Source organism: Marmota marmota, unplaced genomic scaffold (genome assembly GCF_001458135.2).
Source record: "Marmota marmota marmota unplaced genomic scaffold, marMar, whole genome shotgun sequence".
NCBI classification, from domain to species: domain Eukaryota; kingdom Metazoa; phylum Chordata; class Mammalia; order Rodentia; family Sciuridae; genus Marmota; species Marmota marmota.
This window is the reverse complement of record NW_026000021.1, coordinates 6909134-6932413: the sequence shown is the minus strand read 5'-3', so window position 1 is coordinate 6932413 and position 23280 is coordinate 6909134. Positions and strand designations below refer to the sequence as shown.

Sequence of the window (23280 nt, the reverse complement as noted above, 5' to 3'; positions counted from 1 at the left end):
AAGATTTGAATCAGATGGCCTGTCTCAGGTGAACTTTTTAGAAAAGATTGTTCCTGCTGATAATTAAATAGTCCCATGCAGCCATAAGGAACAGATAGAAAAGTCTTTACTTTTTCCTTTACTTGTTTTTTGGAGAAGGAGAAAATGCTTGGAAGCAGCAGAATGAGGAAGATTTAGAAGTCAGACCTGGTTCAAATCTGAACTTAGCACAGGACGAGGAAAGCAGCCTCATCCCTGTAAGCCTTTATTTCTTCACCTATGAAATGGACATCAGAGGCTGCCTGGGACCTAGCAGTTTGTCACAGAAGAGCAGTTTCCCTTTTCCAACTTCAAAAGACGTATTATATTTTACTTTTTGTTAAAAGGAATAGACTTTTAAAGATACCATTTACACATCATACATTCATTTGCTCATACTAGTCAGAGGGTTTTAATACATTCACAGAACTGTATGACCAAGACAATATTTTAGGACATTTTCACCACCCCAGAAAGAAACCTCAGGCCCAGCAGCAGTCTTTTTCTATCTCCCCACAATCTCCCCAGCTCTGGCTGGCACTGGTTTATTTTCTGTCTCTATGGAATTTGCCAGTTTTGGGTATTTCATATAAACAGAGTCACACGATAAATACATGGTGGTTTGCAACTGGTTTCTTCTACTTGCCATAATATTTTGTGGGTTTATTTGTGCTGTAGTATATTTCACAGTTCATTTTTTAAACTGCCAAGTAATATCCCATTGTACAGAAATAAAACATTTCACTTATCCATTCATGATTTGATGGAGATTTAGATTGTTTCTGTTTTTGCGTCCATTATAAATAATGCTACTATAAAATTCATGTGCAAGTTTGGGGGTAAGCAAAGGTGTCTATCATATTTTCTTCATATGATTTTAATACTAGCTTCTCAAGGTATCAGGAGAAAGTTCAGGAGGGAGTACTGGGGGAGGCCACTCTTTACTGAGCAGAAATGCATGGGGGATGTTAAAATGGCTATCTCTGTACTTCAAAATATTGAAATACAAAAAGTAGGACTTTTGCAATGTATACTTTTAACAAATGAAAAAATTAAGTCTTATGTAGAAGTGGATAAAATGAACCAGCATCTTGTACTAGCTTGTGTAAATGTATAAATGTCTCCAAATTATCCACATTGTCACTATAGGATCAAAGGTATGTCATCTCTGTTTTCCCTTTGTGGAAATTATCATGAATGGTTTTACTAAGTAGGAAAACAGAAGCAATAAGTGGTAAGGCAGGGATTGCAGAATCAAATTTGTAGATAGCCCAGAAAAATAAGAGTAATGAGTGAAAGGGACAGTTAAGATGTGTGTCTGCATAAGCACAATGATAACATTCTAAATTACCCATGGCTTCACAGTCAAGGAGACATTAGGGAATGGTGAGGAGTGTGGCATATAACAGTATACATGTCTCCCTACAAGGAGCAGAGAACACTGGAACTCCAGCTGTTTGCCACCATGTATGTATGTGGGCTCACATGACCATGCCTTATAATTCTTCAAGACAACCATTTAGAACTGTTTTTGAAAATTCATTTTATGAGCCAAATGAGATATACCTATGAACCATATTTACTCTACTAAAGATAAATTTGCAGCCTTTCAAGTGAAATAAATCATGTTACAGCCACAAGATTTGAGGGCTAATGCCAGTGTTATCCTCTTACTAATTGCATTATTCTTCAGACCTTCTGTTTCCTCTTGGGAAAAATAAAGGGATTCGATGAAATGTGCACAGTTGTTCATCTTGCTTCAAATGTTCTGAGTTTCCATAAGGACAGCTGCAGTTCAGGGTTCTATCTCTGATTCCCCCAGCCTGGAATGCATTATGGTCAGAAGCACACATTCCCAATAATACAACCTTGAAAGTCAGGGATGCTCTAATCAGCCTCCTTTATATCTCATAGTTGAGAGCTGCCATTTTTTTTTGCCTTTGACTTTGAATCATATTGTCTCCATAGATAGAACTCTGGGTGGACAAGGCAGTTTTTTTTTTTTCATTGTAACTCTATATACCTCACTTTGAACCCATGCTAGAGGTACAGAATTCCATCATTTTGTCACTATGCTGCAACATTTTAGATTTACTTGTCTATTTTAAAAATTGATTTCACACTTACCTGTTACAAGCACCAAGAGCAACAGAATTCTCTAGTTCTCTTATTTGATGATTTCATGGAGAAATATTTCCAGTTGAAATGTCCCAAACGTCAGAGGCCACAGCTTTATAAAAAGAACTGCATGTTTGCCCTCTGCTGGTCTATACACCTAATTTTGCCTGATGTTGGGCTGTGGACCTGAAAAAGACAGGAATAAAAGAGTCACCTCCAGACCAGCTTGAAAGGGGCCCTTGAATTCTCGATTTGCCCTCTGATCCTTCTCTTTTCTTACTCAGAGGCCAGTGTGGGAGTAACTCATTAAAATAATACGGTGAAAGCCAGCATTTCTTTATTTGGGAGTAGCCATGAGGTCTGAACAGTCTAATTACTACATACTTGGGTTCACTGTGCTTTTCAGACCTTTTACAATTTGTTCCTGCAAGCCATCCTGTGAGTTGGAGCAGAGCCATTGTCCCTGTTTGACAGTCAAGGAAATTGAGGTTCTGCACTTGTTCCAATCTCAGAGTTGATTAGCTGCAGAACTGGAACCAGGAGATGCCCATCACCCAAGGCACTTGTCAGTCACTTAGCCACAAAGACAATTCCTGTCTTGGATAAGTAAATCAGCAAGCAAGGTCAAAGAAGCCCTGAAAAACAGTTGTAAAGAGTTTATGAAAAGCCACAATCTTACATCGCACTTATTTATGTGAAATGAGCATCAACATTTTTTTTTCTACCTGCTCCCTTCCTGCCATCAGGCAAGTTGGCCCTAAAAACTGTTGGACTGAAAATTCTTTGCTTTAAAGTTCATCTCAGAAATGTTTGTCCCACCCATCACTAATTTCAGTGGCTAACAACCCCCACTGTTTGAAATTTTCCACTTATGTCAAACAAATTTCTCACATTGCAGTTAATGTTCGTTTTCTTCCACTCCTTTTCTTCTCACTGAAAATGTTGAACAGCTGGCCTCATTCACAACATAATAGCTCTTCTACCATTCTGGCCTGCTTGACCCACTCCAATCCAGCCTCCTCTTCTCCAGGCAAAATAATACCAGGGCTATTTAGCCTCTGCTCCCAGGTCCTGTATTTCCATCCTTTGATCTACATTGTGGTTCTCCCCTCAATCCTCCTCTTGGAGGCCCAGGAGGACAATAGCTCCATCATCTAAAAAAAGGGCGCTGAGGCCTCTGCAGTGAGGAGGTCACAGAGCCTGGGGCTCCCATCCCAACCCCTCAAATTAGCATATTTCCCACATTGTACTGGGCATCAGCTCTGCTGGGGAGGACACCTGCCAGGGTTCAGGCAGTTCAGGGACGGTTGGCAGACTGACCTACTGAACTCACCAAATCAACCTGGGGAAGTGGGTCAAGGGTTGATTACATGCTGCGGCATCTTGAGGAGTGCTGCAGGCTCACCTTGGAGGGTCACGAGTGTCTGGGAGGAGAGTGGGGGGCGGGCCATCAGGGTTAATGGGAAATTGCCATGTGGGATTGTCAGAAATCACAAAGTCGCCGAGAGAGCTGACCCTTCTGGGCTGATCTGAGCAAAGTGCCAAACTGTGAAGAGCCAATAATGGGAACATACAGATGAGTCAAATGAAAGAGAATTTCCTGGGGTCCTTAAAAGAAAGAAAAGAGTACAAAAGCTAACTTCCTTTTCTTTTAAAATATACTCTCTGGGGCAAAAGGAAAGATAGTTTTATTCTTCATACAAAAGGGTAAGGAGAAAAGGATTTTTTTTTTTTCATTTTAAGCAACATTTTTAAAAGCAGGGTATCTGAAAACTTTTACTGAAACTTGTATTTCTCAGTCTAATTCTTAGGATTGCCTCACCTGCAGATGCACCCCAAAACAAATGTTTTGAAGGGAAAGAAGTTTTGTAAAATGAAAAAATTCTACCCTCAAAAGCCTCTTTTTCTTAAACTTGAGAAGTTGCGTTTACTTTGGGAGTAGGGTTTTCTCCAAGATAAATTCACGGGGTTCAAGGGCATGAGGTGTTTTTTGTTGTTGTTGTTGTTGTTGTTTTTCATACAGAGCTTAGCATGTGAGTTAACATCTTGACCGATAAAAATAAAAACAGCCTTAAAAATCCTGTACATGTGGCAATTGGAACACAACACCAAACTTTTATTTTCACAATGCCAAAGTAGATTATTTTCAATGCCAAGTGCCAAGGTGGACATCAGCCTTCTTCCTGTAATTCCCATGGAGTAGTAAAGCCCAAGCCTTCAGTCCTGGGTATTTTCAAGAAGCCTCTGGTTTCTGTTTGCTGTGATCCTTATCACCAAGAGCACAGAAGACAGACTCTTTTCTCTTTAAAGGGTGCCAAGTTCTCAGAAATCCTGAAAGTAATTTTGTGAAGATAAAAAAAATCGTTCCAAAAATGTGGTGTGTTTTTTTTTTCCTCCATAATTTGAGAGAGGCAATTTCGTAAAAGCAAATCCAAAGTGTGTTTCTATTAAGCTTATGTGGGAAATTCCCCTTCTCCCAGGTTCTGGAAATCAGGACATATGTGTTTGCTAGCAAAGGATGACTAAAATGGAATTCCCGCTAGCTTCATTCTCTGAAAAATGGGGCTTCATCTACCTTGTTCCCACTGGATCCCGAGCCCCACACAATGCCTGGCACAGAGCAGGCCTAGTGGCACAGGCTCTGGATGTTAGTTAAATGCACAATAACCTGCCATCCATCCCATGAAAAGGTAGGGGAGACCTGAGGTTCATCCAGCCAAACAGAACCCTGAAAGAACAGGCACCAAATGAAAACTAGAAATTTTTAACTCAGTGGAACTGTTGTCAGACTGTTTGGTCTGACAGATTTGTTTCATTCTCAAAATCAAACCACACAGCCCACAGTCTGCCTCTCACAATGATAAGTTTACTTTTGCTCAGACAAATTCATCTCTGGCAATCAAAACCTATTTAATCTATATCTGTATCTATGTCTATAACTATAGCCATTCAAAATAAATGCATGATTTAAAAAATAGCAAGAGAAGAATTTTCTTTTCAAAAGTTTCATGAAGAGAGCCTTCGTACACACATGTGTGCTTGCAACAAAGTATTTGAATAAGAAATAAAAATACAATTTTGAGGTCAAGCTCTACTTGAGGATTTGAGTTTAACTTAATTAAGGGAAGCCACAAATTATTTGCATGTTCTGCAGCCCAATGGTCAATGGAACCCCTGGTGACCAAACACTCTTGTTCAAAGAGCCAAAGCCCCTTTGACCTTTCAATGTATTATCTGAGGGAGTTATGGTCAGCTGGCTCCTAAAACAACCTAGGCCTGCAGCTGCTCCGCCAGCTGGCTGTCACAGGTTTACAACAGAAAACTTGGAGGAGACTCATAGCTTCACCAGATGCCTTATCACAGGGTCCAGCTGATGCCCCACACAGAGCAAACCAACTCCATGCTTCATATAAAATGACTTGATTTGGGTGACATAGCTGTTTGTTTCAAGGTAACAGAATAAGTACATTACATTTGTATTTTAATTTTCCAAAGGTCTGAGCTGTAGTCAGATCAGTGGCCACTGACCATTGCCAAATCTCAGAGGGCAGGACTAGCATTTTGCAAGGAATGCCAGGTATGCAGTCTCTTTGACTGTTGACAAGGTGCAAACAGCTACATTAATAATCCACTCTGCCAGTATGTACTGAGGCAGTATCAGAAGGGGCTATGGAGTTGAATTAACCTGTGCAATCAAACTGAATCAATCTGAGGACCTAATGGACAGAAGCAGCTTGGTCTGTGTCTTTACTGATTTGTAAAACAGCTAACCATTAGTGAGCATATTGTAGGTCAAAGTTCAACACCAGGGAGGGATTAAAAGAATCCTATCAATGAACCCTTGACTCAACAGGCCACTGGAGGGACCATTAGCCAGAACCTACATCTGCTCCTGAATTTTAAATGTGATCTAACTTTCCTGATAAGTTAATTCATTTGTTAAAGAATGAGTAAAAATACCATGTTCTTCTTATTATAGGTTTGTGTGCTATAATATTCCACCCATAATAGATTCCTTATGGACAAAAATCTGATTTTCCTAGTAAAATTATGAGACATTGTCACTATTAAAATAGCCTGATCAGGGAAAACTACCACATCTGAACATGGTGTGCACAGCGAGAAATTGCTAGTAGGAAGGTTGGACAAGATATTGAGCAGACTAAGGATTGTAAAATGTATCTTTTAAAAAAAAACACACACAAAGATGGACCAAATGTGTGAGTCAATTTCATGCTTTTTTTGATGCAGCAAGGAATGACCTGAATTCATCCTCCCTGTCTATGCCTCATTTTCTGTTGTTGTTGTTTTTGTTTTGTTTTTTGCCCTTTGCTGCTCAGTGATAATGGGAACATTGCTTGGCCTTTGGGGTAAATGATTCCACTTGAGTAATTTACCATGTGGAAATCAAAGGGGACAGATTTCTAATGTGGAAAATGTTTTAACATCAGAAAACCAAAAGGCAGGCTCAATTTACAAAGACACCTTGTCTTTGAACCATAGAGCATTCATTATATATATGGAGAGGTCCAGTTAAACCATGGGTCTAGATATTTCCAAATTTGGTAAATTAGGCCTTACCTAATGCCCTTTTCATAAATAAATTCAGACTATTTTTGACCTGAAGAACTGATTGTATTTCATATAGCTGCAGAGTTATAATAGAAATTGCTATAGCACGACATTTAGTATGTCATTGATTTTTCTTGGAACCTGTCCTAAGTGGCTCTCCTACTATAGACGAATACTATAATGATACCTATTATGAGCAAAGCCCCAAGGACACCAGGATAGTGAAGTGTCCTGTGTTCTTATTCATGATACAGTGTTCAACTCCAGATAAATTGTGTGAACTCAGATGACCTCTTGGATGACCAAGTCTTCAACCCTATCACTCTTTATAGAAGAGTGGAAAAAAGTCTCATATCTCTTGAGACCAGACAAGTAACATAAATAGTGAAGCAAGCTGGGTGGAGAATGGGACAAAATGAAGATAACCATGCCTGTCTCAAGGGCTCATATTCTTCTCTGCTTCTGATTATTGTGAAGTAACAATTGTGGGACCATGGGGTAAGCCCAGCACTACTAGGTCTTCCAACTTTTTAAGAAAAGCTAGAAAATTTTTATGTAAGATTTTTGTGTAAAAATCTTCTTATTAATTAAGGTTAGATAATTTTTTAAAGCTTTTGTTTTGAAGTAATTGGTGATCTGCATGCAATTATGAGAAATGTACAGAAAAATTTTATATACTCTCTTCCTTCTTTCCCCTAATGGGAACATCATGCATAACTATGGCATGTCACAACCAATTGTTAGCTGACATTAACACTGACATTGCTACAGTACACCATCTTATTGGCTCATTTTTTTTTAAAATTCCACAAACATCAATTAAAAATATTTGAAGACTAGCAGTAGCCTGTCTTAATATTTCTGTTCATTATCCGTTGGTATTACAGTCTGTCTAGATTTAGGAGACAAGCCCTAAATTTGGATCCTTATAGCTGAAGCTAGAAAAGTTATTTAAAACATTGCTAGAAGAAGGAGCTCACCTCATCTTTCCTTTCTGAGTGCTTCCCAGTCTTACAGTCTGAATTCCACTCCTTCTAGCCTATTAGTGGGTGCTTAGCTTGGACCTGTCTTCTGACACTTGTATTTTCTCTTCCCAATATGCATCTCCATATGCTGACCTCATCTTCCATTTAAATTTGATTGCTTTGCATGTGTCCCCAGGCAGCCTTACTCTGCAGGCTCTGGCCTCAGATGCCCTCTGGGGTCATAGACTTATCTTATTTACTCTCTTCAAATTCCTTCTCAGCTCCTTCTCTTCCCTCCCTCCCAACTGAAGGCAAGTCATTTTAGCACACTTCAACTTGGTGAATAATGAAAATATTTATTTGTGCTGGAATTTTGAAATCTTAAATATTTCTTTAAGTAAAGTGACTCATAATTTAAGGATTATGACTATGAAGTTTTTTAAAACAATAATAATGTCATAAAAAGTCAGTTTTCTACTGTAAATTACTTTGAGACCTCTATGGTAATGGGGGTGAGGGATGCCAATAAAGTCTAAGCGTGTTTGGAGTAGAAATAATACTTGTAGATTTCCTTTAGTTTTACAGAAAGTGAAGGAAGAAGTTACTGTTTTCCCTTCAGTCCAGTTTTTGATTGTTTCTTACTTGCTCTCTCTGATGCAGGTACCTTTTCCAAATGTATATAGGAATGTTCCCTTCTCTTCAAAGTCACCACAGTGGAGGTCATCCCTAGTCGTATGTACATGACAGAAGGTGGAAAGAATTGCCCTGGCCTTGACCTTTTCAAGGCCATCTGTGGAATTTAGGATGAGGGAGAGCCAGTGCCCTGACTGTGCACCATCAGGTCCTTGTCCTTTCTGACAGCTAGGGCAAAGTACGGCAGACTGAGTGGCTTACAAACAACAGAAATTCCTTTCTCACAGTTCTGGAGCCTAGGGATCTGAGATCAGGATACCAGCATGGTTGGGTTTTTGTTAGGACCCTCTTCCAGAATGCAGAGGGCTAGCTTTGTGTATCTTCCCAGGGAAGAAGGAGAATTAGAGTGCTTGAACTCTTTATCAGAATGCTTATCCCACTCATGAGGGCTTCACTCTCCAAAGTCTCTACTCCCATATCCTTACCTTTGGGACTAGGATTTTAACATATGAAGTCAGTCCATAGCAGTGATAGATATGACCACTGGGGGATCGCAGACTATAGCCAGCTGCCTTCATCCCATAATTTTATCCATTGATATTATGGATGAACAATAGTTGCAGGGCTTCCACACTATTAAGTGATAGACCTTTGTGTTTATGTCACCTTTACTAAGCAAGAGAAATAGATTTTAGAAGGAGAAATATGCTCCCATTCCTCCTGGGCCTCCCCTCCTCTCCCAACCTGATCAGAATACAAAAAGATATTCTCCTTGATCTGTTTTTTTGCCATGCCTAGATTCTCTAAGCCCTGTCTTCAGCTCTACTCTGAAATCACGGTCTCTAGGAATCCAAACCCATGCTGCCTGCCTTCTACCAGCCCAGTGGAATATAAGTGGTGGGTCTGTCCTTGAGCTTGCCCATCTGTGACTCCCATTCCAGCTATGGATCCTCCTCCTCACCCCAACATCTCCCACTGAGTTCTGCTAGTCCACAGGTCCCACTGAGTTCTGCAAATCCTGATGACACCTCTCTTAGTGGCACATCCCTCGGTCATTAGTAGGCATCATTCCCTTTTGATATCTAAGCCAAAAGTATAAAGTTGGCCCAAGTCCTCTCCATGACCCTGGCATTTCTCTTCTCCATGCCTACACATATGAGCATCAAAGCAGAGGAGATATGGTGAAGGCTGAGTTCTGACCTCCCTCCTACCACTAGGTGTGAGATGGACAAGGATGAAGGCTTTGGACTTCAGTTTTCATGTGTGAAGATAAAAAGATGCAATATCCATCATTATTGTATTCATGTTATAGGCAAAGTAACTGAGGCTAAGAGAAGAATAGAAAACTTTCCCAAGGTCTCATATCTAGTTAGTGGTATGACAGGTCTGATTCTATAAGGGAGGACTTAAGATAGATGGAATTTCAAGCTTCTACCACTCCCATTGCCTAGAGTGCATACAATGGACGAGTGGGCTCTCCTTGGCCTTTTAAATTCACATGTAAGTCACTGGGGACCTTTGGATAATTACAAGTGTCTATACTCCTCCCCAAAGATATTTTGATGTAATCTTGGGTGGGTGGAGAGTTTGGAGATCCTTCCTTTTTAAAAGCATCCAAGGTGATTTTAACTATAGGCTTGATTAAGCATGACCTACTTAGATCAGTGGTTCTTTAATTTGGACTGCATCACGTTCAGATGGAGACCTTATGGAAACATTTCACTGGACTCCACTCCCAGATTTCTGATTCCGTAAGTCTGACGAGGGCCTGAAAATTTGCATTTCTATCAGGTTCCTGGTGCTATTGCTGCTGTTGTTCTGGGAACCACATTTACTCTGAGGCACAGATCGAGATTGAAGATTGTAATAGAGTTAGATTTATCATTTATTGAGCACTTGCTGGGTATTAGGGAAGAGTATTTATCTGATATGATTTAACAAATAAATGATATTTAATCTTTCCTAGAACTGTTTGCTTTTAGGTGTTATTGTTTCCATTTAATATATGAAGAGAACAGAACCTCCAAGAGATTGAATCTATGCTTCTCACACAGGGATGTGTGGGAATGTAGTACAGATTATGAAAACCACACAATGAATAGCATGTAACTTCTTGGATCGTGAGTTTCATTGCCATAGGCTTATACTCTTGGCTGAACAGACTTGAACAGTTTTGGAGGATACATATATTCACGTTACCTGTGCATTGACTATCTTAAGTTTGATGTATATTCTAGACAATGGAGTCAACTCAGCAGTGGACAGTTAAAACATAGTGGTAATTTATTCTCATACTACTTCATAAATGATATAAAGAGGCAAATGCTGATTAAAATGAGATTAAGAAATTGTTACTGTTGCCCCATAGACATAGCTACTTTTCAAAGACACAGTGAGCCCTTGCTGTTTTTGGATTTGGGACTAAGTTTTAGAATAGTGCAGCATGAAGTTTCCTTTATTATTATAACATCTCTAGCACCATTTTTATTAGTCATTAGTTCTGTTATGAGAATATTTCTTAAGTAAGCTTTTAACTACTCTAGTGATTATGTGTCAGGGCTCTTTTTTCATAACTTGGTAAAAAAATTATTCTTATATAGTCTACAATTTGATCTTCCATAGCAAAATCTGATTAAATGCATTTATTATAGGGTAATTGCATGAAAAAGCATTTCTTCACTTGTTTTGAGTCATAGGCAACTTTACAAATCTGATAGACAACACACACTCTTTTCTAGAACAGTGCACATGAACACTATTTATGCTTCTGAGCATCTTGAATTTTAGGGCATTCGCAGACCACTGAAAGTACCCTGAAGCCTAGCCATGGGCCCCAGATTAAGAACCCCTGCTGAACTCTCCAAGCTTCTGCATAACAAGGTTTATGTCTGGCTTGAACTTGTATCTCAGGTGTCTAATGCACTGAATGGCTGGTAAGGTTCTTATTCTATGTCAGGGAATGAACTGGTCTCTACAAGACCAGTGAAGTAGGAAATATGTTTAAGCACTCGTAAGTACAGGGTGACCTGATCCCCAGGGACCTCTGTTGGCTACCCAGCAGGAGGAGACTGGGAGTATTCTGAGACAGACGTTCCCATGTCAGTGTCCTCTAGTGACTAGCACCATCTGACTCATTGCCAGGTATTTAGGGCCATGCGTTCTTGCTAATCTGGCTTGGGTCTTCAGAGCTGTTTCCCTGTATTTCTTCTTTTCATTTCATGCTTTTTGCTGTGGTCCTGGCCTGTGATATGTGTTCCACAGCTGATGTCCATAGTTAGCCTCTTCTAGGCAGGGAAGACTCTCATCCCACGTGTAGAAGGCTGTATTATAGAAAGACTACACTCCAGGGGCAGCTTCTAGAAACATCTATCAATACCTGAAGGATTGCAAATATCAGAAATTGTTTTTGTGAAATTGCTGACTTTCTAATAATGTTGATGAATGTTAGAAATGATCTTATTGGTGAACTTCAAGATTCTGGATCTTTGCCAGATATGGATTAGTTACATGTATTTTAGAGACATTCACAATTGTTGTATGAACAGGGTTTAGAAATCTTGCAAAGCTTGTGACTTGCTCCTGTAGAGAGGGCATCTCAATCTGAATTCCTATGATTCCTTTGGCCAGGCCTTGCTACAAAGAGTTTTAATTATCTGATGCTGATTAAAAGAGTAACAGAATCCTGCCTCTGGGATGTTTGGTGTCTGCCTCCTATAAACCTTTCATGAAAGGTGGTGGGTGCGGCTCTGAAAGGACAGAGAGCCAGGACTTCCCTGACCTTGCACAACAGGTAATAAGGACCATTTTTATGCCTTCTTGCTAATACATATTTATTTAATAAATGTTTGCATGTGTGTAGGCAAATCTGGTCTGAGGTTTACTTTCATTATAGCTGAATAGCAGGGTTAAACTTCTTTGGGAGATGTCTTATCATCTGCCAAAAGAACCTTCCTGTGTGAGTGTGTGTGTGTGTGTGTGTGTGTGTGTGCGCGTTGCTTTTGTTGTTGTTGTTTTGTTTGTTTCTATGACCAAAATGGCTTTGGACTGTTCACAGCACTTCAGTTCTATGGCAAATTTACTTGCAAGAGAGAGTCCATGTATTTTTTTGGCTGTGGTAGCCACCCAGAAAGAAATGCAGTAGCTTAGAATATCCAACGTTTATTTCTCAGTTATGGCTCTGTGAATCAGCTGAGGTTCTGGTAGGTCCCTGATGGGTTTGGCTGGACTCTATGCCAGGCTTCAGGATGAAGTAGAGTCTGCTCCTCTGATCTTATCCCAGAATCCAGACTCTGGATCAGCTACTCAGGGCATCTTATTTTCAAGGTAGAGGCAGAACCATAAGAGATGCAGGCAGACATGCTCTGCTGGAACTGGGACACTTGTTCCTTCTGCTTGTTTCACTTGTGAAGCCAGCCCCATGGCAAATACCAAAGTTCAGTGGGATGGGAAGTGCTGTACACTTCTCCCCACCTTTAGGAGTAGAAGGGAAAGGAGAATTGTAAACAAATACTGTAATCAGTTACCCTTCAAGTCAAGTAATGGGGTCTTCCTGTGTTCCCTAGCCACCAGTATGATGTCACCTTTAGTCAGTTCCTGAAGCATTAGCTAAGAAAGGTGGATAACCCTCCGTTTTTGAGATGGGAGTAAGTCAGAAGTGTAGATGGCATAGACCTTGGCCTTGAGCATCTTTTAGTCTTGGAGAGGAAATGTTATTTCAACTTCTGAGATCATATAAGTATACTATGGAACAATATTCATAGAGAGTTGGAAAAATTATACAGTCAATATAAAGATGAAGATTAATTCCAGGATCACCCACGGATACCCAAATCCCCAGATACTCAAGTGCCTTATATAAAATGGCATATTATTTGCATATAACCTATTGACATTTATTTTTTAAATGATAGCTCTCTTTGATGTATACTTTAAATTGTTTTTATGTTACTTATAATATCTAGTACAACATAAATGCTTTGTAAAGGGTCATTATAATGTTTGCTTAGAGAATAATAAAAAGGAAAAAGATCTATACAGGTTTAGTACAGTTTTGTTTCCTTTTTTTAATCCATAGTTGGCTGAATTTGTGGGTTCAGAACCTGTACGTGCACAAGGATAATGTCCATAAAAAGAACTTAAAATTGTTGCTATGCACAAGTCTGTCATAAGAGTAACAGTATTAGGTCTATACTTCCATTAATATGTATGCCCCATGCCTGGGGGTGGAGTACATAAAGGACTCCCCTCTTCTCATACCTTCAGTCAGATGCTTTGACCCCACCCTCCAGTGGGAAAAGGAAGAAAAATACATTCAAAGACCCAGACCCTATCTCCACAGTCAACTGTACAATGCTACACAAACCACTTATGTTTCCAGCGTCCTCAGATTTTTAATTTGTAAAATGGAGGCTGTCAACCAGCTTGTAAATTCTAGAAACCAGAAAAGATAGTATGGTTTGTCTTTGGGTTCCCTTTGGCTAAGGAGCTTCTAAGTTAAAGGACACCTAACTAACAATGATGAGACTGTTCCCACCTACTGAATTATTGACTACTTTCGATCTCCTTTTTTCTTCCTTTTCCTAAATATCTATAAAATCAAGCTCACTTGTTTTTATTTTAACTCAATGCTAGATTTCCCTAGATTATTTTGTATGATTTAAAGTTGAAGAAATGCTTGAATTTATTTATGTTTTCTATGTTTGGCACCTGGTGCTTATTTGGTAACTTTGCTCAAGATAGTCTCATTGTGACACTGTGACACGGATTTCCAGCCAGCCTGGGGAAGCTTGGGAAACTCTCATTCATGGCATTAGACTCTAAATGGGCCCTGGGGCTCAGTTTGTTAAGTGGATGGCAAAGTCACTGCCCTGTGTGGAAGAGGTGCATAAAATGAGATTCACCCCCCATTGCCTGTCACCCCCTACCCACTCCCCTGTCAGTCTTCTTCCCAGGCTTGCTTAATCATTTTGAATGCTGTGGTAAGTGGATTATTCTTAAATGGAAGCCTGGGCAAATCTGGTTGAAACTGGAATTCATTCAAGATTTTAAAAGAAGCCAATAGGAGGAACGAGGATTAGTTTGGTTTCTCTGTTTTCATTGTGTACAGACAAGCCCTAAAGGAAAACAACACAGTTATCCTGAGAGCAAACACTTCTATGTTTCTAAGAAAACTTGAAAATCTTCTCTGATCAACACCTGAACAATAGAACCTTGCTCCTTGCAAGTTAAGGCAAAAATTCCTGGAGCCCCTATTTCATATTGAATACCTGACGGTGTTCCGTATCACAGGACTTGGGCTCCTGGGTGCCTCTCAGATGCTCAATGTCTTGAGTTCACCTCTTTGACAAAACAGATATGGCTAGAATAAATGGCAGAACAGAAATGCTCCGCTAACCACTTGGGAGAATGTTCTCCAATGTTGGATCTGAGGCCGAGAAAAACCGCAAAGGAATCGTCAGAAAGATTGGATTCATGTTAAAACCTGTGCTAATAACTGAAGTCTTCCATCTTCTTGAAATGGGAGAGAGAAGAGGTTGGGTTTGATAAGAATAATGCGAATCTGGGATTGAGGATTTAGTTCAGTGGCAGAGTGCTTGCCTAGCACACACAAGGCCCTGACTTTGGTACTGGGCTCTGAAAAACAAAGCAAAACAAAACAAAAAGAATAATGTAGGTCTCTCCAGAAGAAAGGAAAAAGCGGAGCTTGAATTTTCACTTTGCTTTTTTTTTTTTTTTTCCTTTAAGGGGAGTTAAATTCTGGCCAGGTTCAGTGTTCCCTGGTATTGCATCTGCCCAAGTCTGGAAGACTTGGAGTCACTTATCGGAAAGCAACAGTTGCATTCTTACACCAAATGAAGTCCAACTTGCATTTTTGACTAATATAATTAACCGCTCATTCTTTTTCCTTTAACCTTTTTTTTTTTTTCTAACTGGTTTTCAGTTTCTGTCTCCTTCCTTTCTTCATTGATTTTAACAAATTAGTGCCTCACCCAGAGCGAATGAGCCAGGTCCAGCCTTGATCAAAACTGCAAAAAGCAGAGGTTAGATTCTGAGGCCCTCCTGCCTCCCTTTCTTTTCTCTTGTGTTATATTTTGGGTCTCTTTGCACCTTTAGAAGCCCAGTGCCTCATCTCATTCTACCTTCACATTTAGAGGTAAGGTACCAAGGAGCCAGGGCTTATCCTTTCTCAGCACTATGACCCAGTGCCTACCACAGAGCCAGACATAGTAGGTGCTCAGTACAGAGTTGTTGAATGAATGAATGAATGAATGAATGAAAGGATAGCAAGTGTTTTCTTAAGATGTCCTTCCTTGGCAAAATAGAAAATAGGCACCAATTCTTTGACAGCATCCAAAATTTAGGAGATTAACTTACAGACCTGTATAATTTCTAAATCAAAGATCCACTAGTTCTCCGAGCAACGCTCCCCCCCCCCAGTTCATCTCTGCATTTCTCACATTTCTCTTTCTCCAAAAGCCCTTTCCAGCACTCATCAGAATGAGTCTTCCTTTTAGTGCAAAATCTTCTTAGTTAAATGAAGGGAAATTGTCTTTATTCTTCTAGAATTAAGAGACTATCGATTTGTATCAATGCTCAGGTAAAACTGGCTAAAGTTCCTCTTCCTTCAACTATTCTAACTTGAGAGGCTACTGTTGATTTGCTTATGATATTTTACGTGTGTGATTTCATAAGGTCTCAACATAATGGAAAATGTTGAGGCACTGGAGTTTTTATAGAGGGTGAATTTTAGAAGCAGTGGATCTTTAACTTAGAGATTATAAAGATCTTTAAATTAGTCTTCTAAATTTTGGATACTGTTAAGGGATTGGTTGCCTGTTTTCTATTTTGCCAAGGAAGGATATCTTAAGAAAACACTTGATTTATTCATTCATTCAGCCGCTACGTACTGAGCACCTACAGAGTCTGGCCCTGTGGTAGGCACTGGGACCCAGAGCTGAGGAAGAGGCAAGCCCTTCCTTCCAAATGGTGAGGCAGAAGCCCAGGAATCCTGGATAGAGGGAGATGCTAGTAAGATTTTAAGCAGAGGGTTGAGATCAGGAAGGACGGAGAGGGGCTTGGTGATTTTTTGGGAAGTCAGTTGAAACCTGAACAATAACAAAGACAACATAGTAGTGATGATAAGGAGTCAAGCTTTTGAAGATATGGAGGAGGCACGGTTCAAAAGGGAAGAGCAAATGCAAAGCCTGGCACAGCTAAGAAACAGATGTCATTATAGCTGTAGAATAACAAGGAAAAAAGTACATTCATAGGAGATGAAGTCATAAGTATAGTAAATCCTCACTATTTGCAGCTTCCATTTTGGCAAATGGCCCAGTCATTGAAATTTATTTGTAACCCCTAAAGCAGTTATCAGAGTACCTTCCCTGTCCCTTGCAGGCAACATGCTCAGAGTGGCACACGTTTCCTGCTGAGGCTAAAGGAGGTTATGCTCTGCCTTAGTGTCTCAGCTCCCAAACTGTAAATAAGTCTACTTTTCTGTTTACTTAAGGCCACGTTTTTCACATTTTTGTGCTTTCTGTTAGTGTTGTCACTGTTTAAATGGCCCAAATCATGGTGCTAAAGTGCTGTCCCTTGCGCCTAAGCTTAGGAAATCTGTGATGTGTCTTATGTTGGAAATATGTGTGTTAGGTAAGCTTTGTTCAGACATGAGCTACAGGGCTGTTGGTCATGAGTGCAATGTTAATGAATTGACATTATGTACTAAATAAAGTGTCTTTGAGCAAAAATGCACACAAAACAAGATTATGTATTGATCATTCTTTGGAAGTATTATGACCAGAGGCTCACAGGAGCTTAACTCCATATTTCTCCAAGAAGCATGGTCAAGAATTTGCTAAGTCAGTGTTGGCAACAACTTTATTGAAGGTAGCTAATTTGCATAATGGGAATCAACTCTGGAGAAGTGGTCAGGTGATGCTTTATCTTCAGAGGCCCTGCTAGAGAGTTTGGGTCTAGTTTTAGTTTCAGTGGAAAGCTGGATGACTGGGGTATATGGGATGGAGGAACAGACATGATCTCATTACATATTCAGCCAATCACTTGATGCTGGTATAGAGTGGGGACAAGTTGGAAGTCATTTCTGAAATCTAGAGGTAAAAATAATGGCTGAAGGAAGGAAAGCCATTAACATCAACAATAAAAGAGAGAACATTAAAATCCTAAAAGTTAAGAGGAAAGGATGGCAATTTGTAAGAAATAACAGTAGTGAACCTCTTCTGACATAACAGAACCCTGAATAAGTGTAGTTTACCTGCTCTTAAAATTAAAAGGTAACAAATTTTTATTTCATAACATTGCTTTGCATGAAATTGTGCAAATACATTGCCCAACTTAGGGTTATCGTTATTTCAATAGTTCAATAGGATTCCAAATGGCCATTTTCCTTCTAGTCATGGTCAAAATACATGTTTAGGTAGATGCATTGACTGAAACTGGAAACCAATCTCTTACTTCATTCAATTCAAAAGTCTCTGGGGGAAGTGAGGAAAACTGAGGGATAATAGTGGGGTACCTCAGCCTAGATAAAATGGGGTACAGGATTTCTAGCTGTGCAGTTCAAATACAGGACAGTCAAGAGTTACCACACTCCTACATACACACACATTCTCTCTCTCTCTCTCTCTCTCTCACACACACACACACACACACACACTCACACATATACTCTTACACATATACTCTCACATACACATGCATATACATACACATACACACATTGCCTGCATTTGACTACAAACCATGTGGGAGCCCCAGTGACAGGACAGGACACGTCATTTTATGCACCCTCCAAAAAGTGCCATACAGATGCCCCGAGATGATGCTGGCCCTGTTTCTTTCTTCTGCTCAGCAGTGAATGTGAACCTGTTGGAAGTGAGAAAGTGAGGAAGAATACTTGGCATCTCATAGGGAATGTGCCCAGAGTGGCACATGCTACAGGGGGACATTTTGCACTGTGACAGGAAGCGTCATAGTGTCTGAAACTGTTTTTACCATCCACCTTCAAAGCTGATATCCACCTGGAATTCTTAGGCTTATATCAATATGTGGACCTTCCTGAAAATCTAATTCATTTCACATGAAACCAAGAGTCTTGTGTTAAACACTAGACGTCCAGATTTTTTAAAACTCAATAAAACATTGGTGGCTAGACTAAATACGTTTAGTAACGCATACAAGAAATAACTTACAACACCATGTGGTCATGCGTATCCACCACAGGCCATTTACTGTACTCTTATGAGGTGCTAGCTAAAGTAAATTTAATTAAATCAATTTCTATATGTTTTAGTACTGTGGAAATGCCAATTGTCACTAATAATCAGTGATGCATGGCATTTTAATTATCCATTAATCATTTCCTTTATAAAATGAATGCCTCAATCCTAACGAATTTAGTTTTACATTATTTGTTTTAGAAATGACTTTTTGTAGACTGATTTTATTCGTTCCAACCTAGGACTTTCTTAGAGGACTGAAGCATGATCAACACACCATATTGTTTTGTGGTATGATTTCTTTTTTTTCAAAGCTTTTCAGAGATAAGTAGTGTGCCACTTTGAACTGGGAAAGCTTTCTCCATTGGGACATAGAACTAAACTCTTCTCAGTTAATCCATAATTAGGAAAAAAAAAAAAACATTTCTTTTCCTTAAACTCACTAGAAATTTTTGAAAGAAATATGTGACCAAGTAAGCAAATCAGAAGGTTTTGCCACCAAAGAACAGTGTCTTATATTTTGCATTGCTATTAAAATATTGTCAGGCATAACCTCTAACTCTTCTCTCATCTTACAACTCTCCTTTTAGACAACCGAAAAGGAAATAAGATTCTCTTTCCTTTTCTTTTCTTTTTCACCCCTGGATGATCATGTACTGGGGGCCCCAATTTCAAGAGGCTTTTCTGGATCTGCCTTCTTCTATTACTTTTTCTTTGTCACTGTGACTAAATACTTGTAAAAAAACAATTTAAAAAAGAAGAAAGGTTTATTTTGGCTCATGGTTCCTGAGGTTTCAGTCTGTGGTCAATTGGTTCCATTGTTTCTGAGTCTGTGGTGAGGTAGAACATCATGACGGAGCACATGATAGAGGAAAACTGATCGTATCATGGCAGCTGGGAGAAGAGAAAGAGAGAGAGAGAGACCCAGCTTTTTATTCTAGAGTCTTTCCCCCAAACCCACTAAGCTATGAATCTATCAATAGATCATTCCTTTATTAAAACTGAGTAATATTCCATTGTGTGTGTGTGTGTGTGTGTGTGTGTGTGTGTGTGTGTATATATATATCATGTTTTCTTTATCCATCCATCTATTGAAGGACACCTAGGTTGTTTCTACAGCTTAGCTATTGTAAATTGAGCTACTATAAGCATTGACATGGCTGCATCACTGTAGTATGCTGATTTTAAGTCCTTTGAGTATAAACTGAGGAGTGGGATAGCTGGTTCAAATGGTGGTTCCTTTAAAGAGGTCTCAGTCTTCATGATCCAGTCAGTTTGCACCTCTGAACAGTGCTGCTTTGGAGAACAAGCCTGCTACACATGAGCTTTGGGGAGGTGTTTCAGATGCAAACCATAATACATCTATATCATCATCAGGCTTGTGTGAACAGTAACTATTTCCACAACATGGATTTTATTATGTGTATATGTATTTTACTGACCCTCTTTAGCTCTCATGGGTTTTAGATTTTTTCCAATTATCATGGCAACTAGCAATATTAAACCATAACTACATAAATGCTTAAATGTTATTGCCATTTGAAACTGCTTTATGGTATTTTAAGTAAATGGTATTCAGAGATGAACTTTACCTTGGTTTCTATTTTTATTAGTAATGCAATATTATAATATCCTTATTTATAATTATACTAGAGATTAAATCAGGGCACCTGTGCTGTTTTCACTTCCCTATCACTTCTGACACTAAATATGATCTCTTTTTACTCATAGAACACTTCTGGTACCAAATGGTGTCAAGGGTGGGGGGGTTCCACGCTAATAACTAATTTTCCAAATCTCTGAACACCAAAAGTCTGTCCAATTCAATTAAGTTCTAATGCTGACTTCCTGAAGTTAGCAGGGATCCCCACAGGTTAAAAGGCTTAGTTCAACCAATATGTACTCACTTCAAACACCAGTCATATGCTCTAGGTTCCCCATAGTTTTAATGGACTGGAGGTCCCCTGGACTCATTTCTCAAGTGGATACTCTGCAAGAATAACTTTCAGAATTCAAGGGAAAGAGTGTTCTTATTATTACCAGTTTATTATACAGTATACAACTAATGTGCAGACAAATGGAAGAGAAGCATGGGGCACGGTATAGGGGAGGGGTACAGAGCTTCTGTGCCCTCTCCAAAAGTGCCATCCCCAAAATCTTAGTATGTTTACACCCCAGAAACTCTAAACCCCTTTGTTTAGGATATTTAGTGGAAGTCCCATTATATAGGCATGACTGATTAAATCACAAACATTAGCTTGATCTGAAGCCCCTCTGCGCACCCAAACTTGCAGTCACGTGGTTGGTTCCTCAGGTCGCCAGTTTATTATTATTATTATTACCAGTTTATTATATTTATTTCTTATTATTACCAGTTTATTATAAAGTATACAACTAATGTGCAGACAAATGGAACAGAAGCATGGGTCACAGGATAGGGTAGGGGTACAGAGCTTCTGTACAACTGTGCGACTGGAAACTATCTAAGGGACATAAAGGGTCACTTCATTAGCATAATCTCAGGTGCAGTTAGGAAAGATTTTATGAAAATGACAGACTGTTCTCACTCCTGTCACTCAGAAAATTCCAGAATTTTGGAAGCTCTGTGCCAGAACCAAGCACCAAATATATTTCTTATTGAATCCCAGCATCACAGGAAAAATATTCAACATTCTATGCCAAAAACCTAGTCAAAAAAACAAACAAACAAAAAAATAAATGTATACTGTTTAGTCATATATTACGATAGGGCTATCATAACACATTACCACAAATTTAGTGGCTTAAAACAACAGAAAATTTTCTCTCACAGTTCTGGAGGCCAGATGTCTGAAATCAGCTGGGCTGTGCTCCCTCTGCGGATCCTAGCAGAGAACCCTTCTTAATTCTTTTAGCTTCTTTCTGGCAGCTCCAGAAATTTCTTGGCTTATAGATAACTCCAATTCCTGCCTTTATATTCCCATAGCTTTCTTGTCCTTCTCCCTTCTCATCTCCTTTCCATCTTTGCCCTCTTTGGTATCTCTAATAAGGACACTTGCCATTGGATTTGGGATCTACCAGATAGTACAGGATGATCTCATCTTAGAATCATAACTTAACATCATCCTCAATGACATTCCTTCTAAATAAGGTCACACTAACAAATTCCAGGAGTTAAGACATGGGCATGTCATTTAGAGGGCCACCATTCAACCTACAACAATTACAGACCCATATCATTAAATTTCAGGCATTTCTCCTGTGACTACCAGAAGTCATATTTTGAGAGACTGACAATCATAATCACCAGTATTCCAAACTATTTTATGTGTAAATCTCTAAAAGAAAAGGATAATAAATGCAAAGTGGAAAAAAATGTATGGAGTATATGGAGTGGGGAGGTGGGGGAAGGTGGAAAGTATTAGAATACTTAGAACCAAGAATAATTTTAAAATATTTAAGAATACTGGGTAAGGAAGATTGAGATTAAAAATGGAAAATCTTTTGTTTGCCAAAAATATGTTTTTGCAGACATATAGCATTACAGACCTGCTTTATATATTTACATAGCAATTTAATAGGAGCCAAAAATGTGGTCAATATCAATGGAACTTTTCTGTTTTAAATTGGCATGACTTTATGTGTAAACTGACCAGTTTTCACAGTTACTTAAGTATATTTAAATTGGGAGAACTACTGAGACCCCTGAGGTCCCCCCTTTTTCATTAATTTTAATACACAAAAGTCTATCTGTACTGTGCTATGTAGTCAGAAATGGAGACCACACCAGTGACTTGAAAATGTGATGAATGAATCATGTTATTCCTCTTGCACACATTTCTCAATGTTATTTAAGGTTTCACACTGTCTCTTTTAATAATCGGCTAAAGGTGTTCTTATTGGAAGGGAGAATTTCTCCCCAGTGGAAACATCAGGAGGGAGTAGGAACCTCATATGAAATGCCTCCCAAAAAACATCCTCAAGTAGGTTCCCAGTTTGAATCTCTGCCTGTCAATAGGCAGACTCTTAAGACTCTTGTCTCCATAAATGCTCCAACTACCCCGTTCCAGCTCTGCAATGATAACTATTTTGTTTGGTTTTATTAAATCTTAGGGTCACCAAGTCATTCTTCATCTGGATTATGAATACCCTAGAGCTTTTATGGCCACCAGAGCCTTCCATAATCAAATTTGTTCTTTCTCAACCAAAGACACCATCCCTCTTGCTGCCCCAGGTGCCTCACTTGCCTCCTCCTCTGCTGAGCCTTCTGAAAGCATTTGTTACAAAGCTGTAAGAAGCAGAACCTCAGGAGGCTAGCTCAGAGGAAGATTGGGGGTTCAGCTCCCTCTAAAGGGCAGTGCACCTCCCCAAAAATGAACCAACCACTGGGGAGCCTCAGCCCAGCATTTGTCTGGATGTGGATACCTCTTTGTGTCCTGTATCTGTTTGTTTATCTCTATATGGCTCCTCCTTCCACAGAGTTTTCTTTTTTCTTTTTTTTTATTGATATGCTAATTTGTACTCTCCATGCTCTAGAGAAACAGAGAAATTTTTTTTTAAAATTTTTTATTGTGGGTTGTTCAAAACATTACAAATTTCTTGACATATCATATTCCACACTTTGATTCAAGTGGGTTATGAACTCCCACCTTCACCCCATACACAGATTGCAGAATCACATCAGTTACACATCCATTGATTTACAAATTGCCATCCTAGTGTCTGTTGTGCTCTGCTGCCTTTCCCATCCTCCACCCTCC

The 23280-nt window shown here is 39.3% G+C and overlaps 1 protein-coding gene and 1 long non-coding RNA gene across 9 annotated transcripts in view; one reads left to right on the top strand and one right to left on the bottom strand.

Moving 5' to 3' along the window:
- Positions 1-23280, top strand: part of Nckap5 (NCK associated protein 5) — a 953350-nt gene that overhangs the window by 228559 nt on the left and 701511 nt on the right. Inside the window, exon 1 of one of the 8 annotated variants that reach the window (XM_048810449.1) lies at positions 9405-12096. The exons of the other annotated variants lie outside the window; for them this stretch is intronic. Within the exon in view, the coding sequence (XP_048666406.1) occupies positions 12031-12096 (66 nt within the window). The 5' untranslated portion in view covers positions 9405-12030. Of the gene's footprint in view, positions 1-9404; positions 12097-23280 lie in introns of those variants that run through there. 8 annotated transcript variants of the gene reach the window in all.
- On the bottom strand, positions 1975-9355 carry LOC125618887. The gene is made up of 2 exons (XR_007350260.1): positions 7689-9355; positions 1975-2771 (listed from the first exon to the last, which is right to left on the bottom strand). It is a non-coding gene; the product is annotated as an uncharacterized LOC125618887 (long non-coding RNA).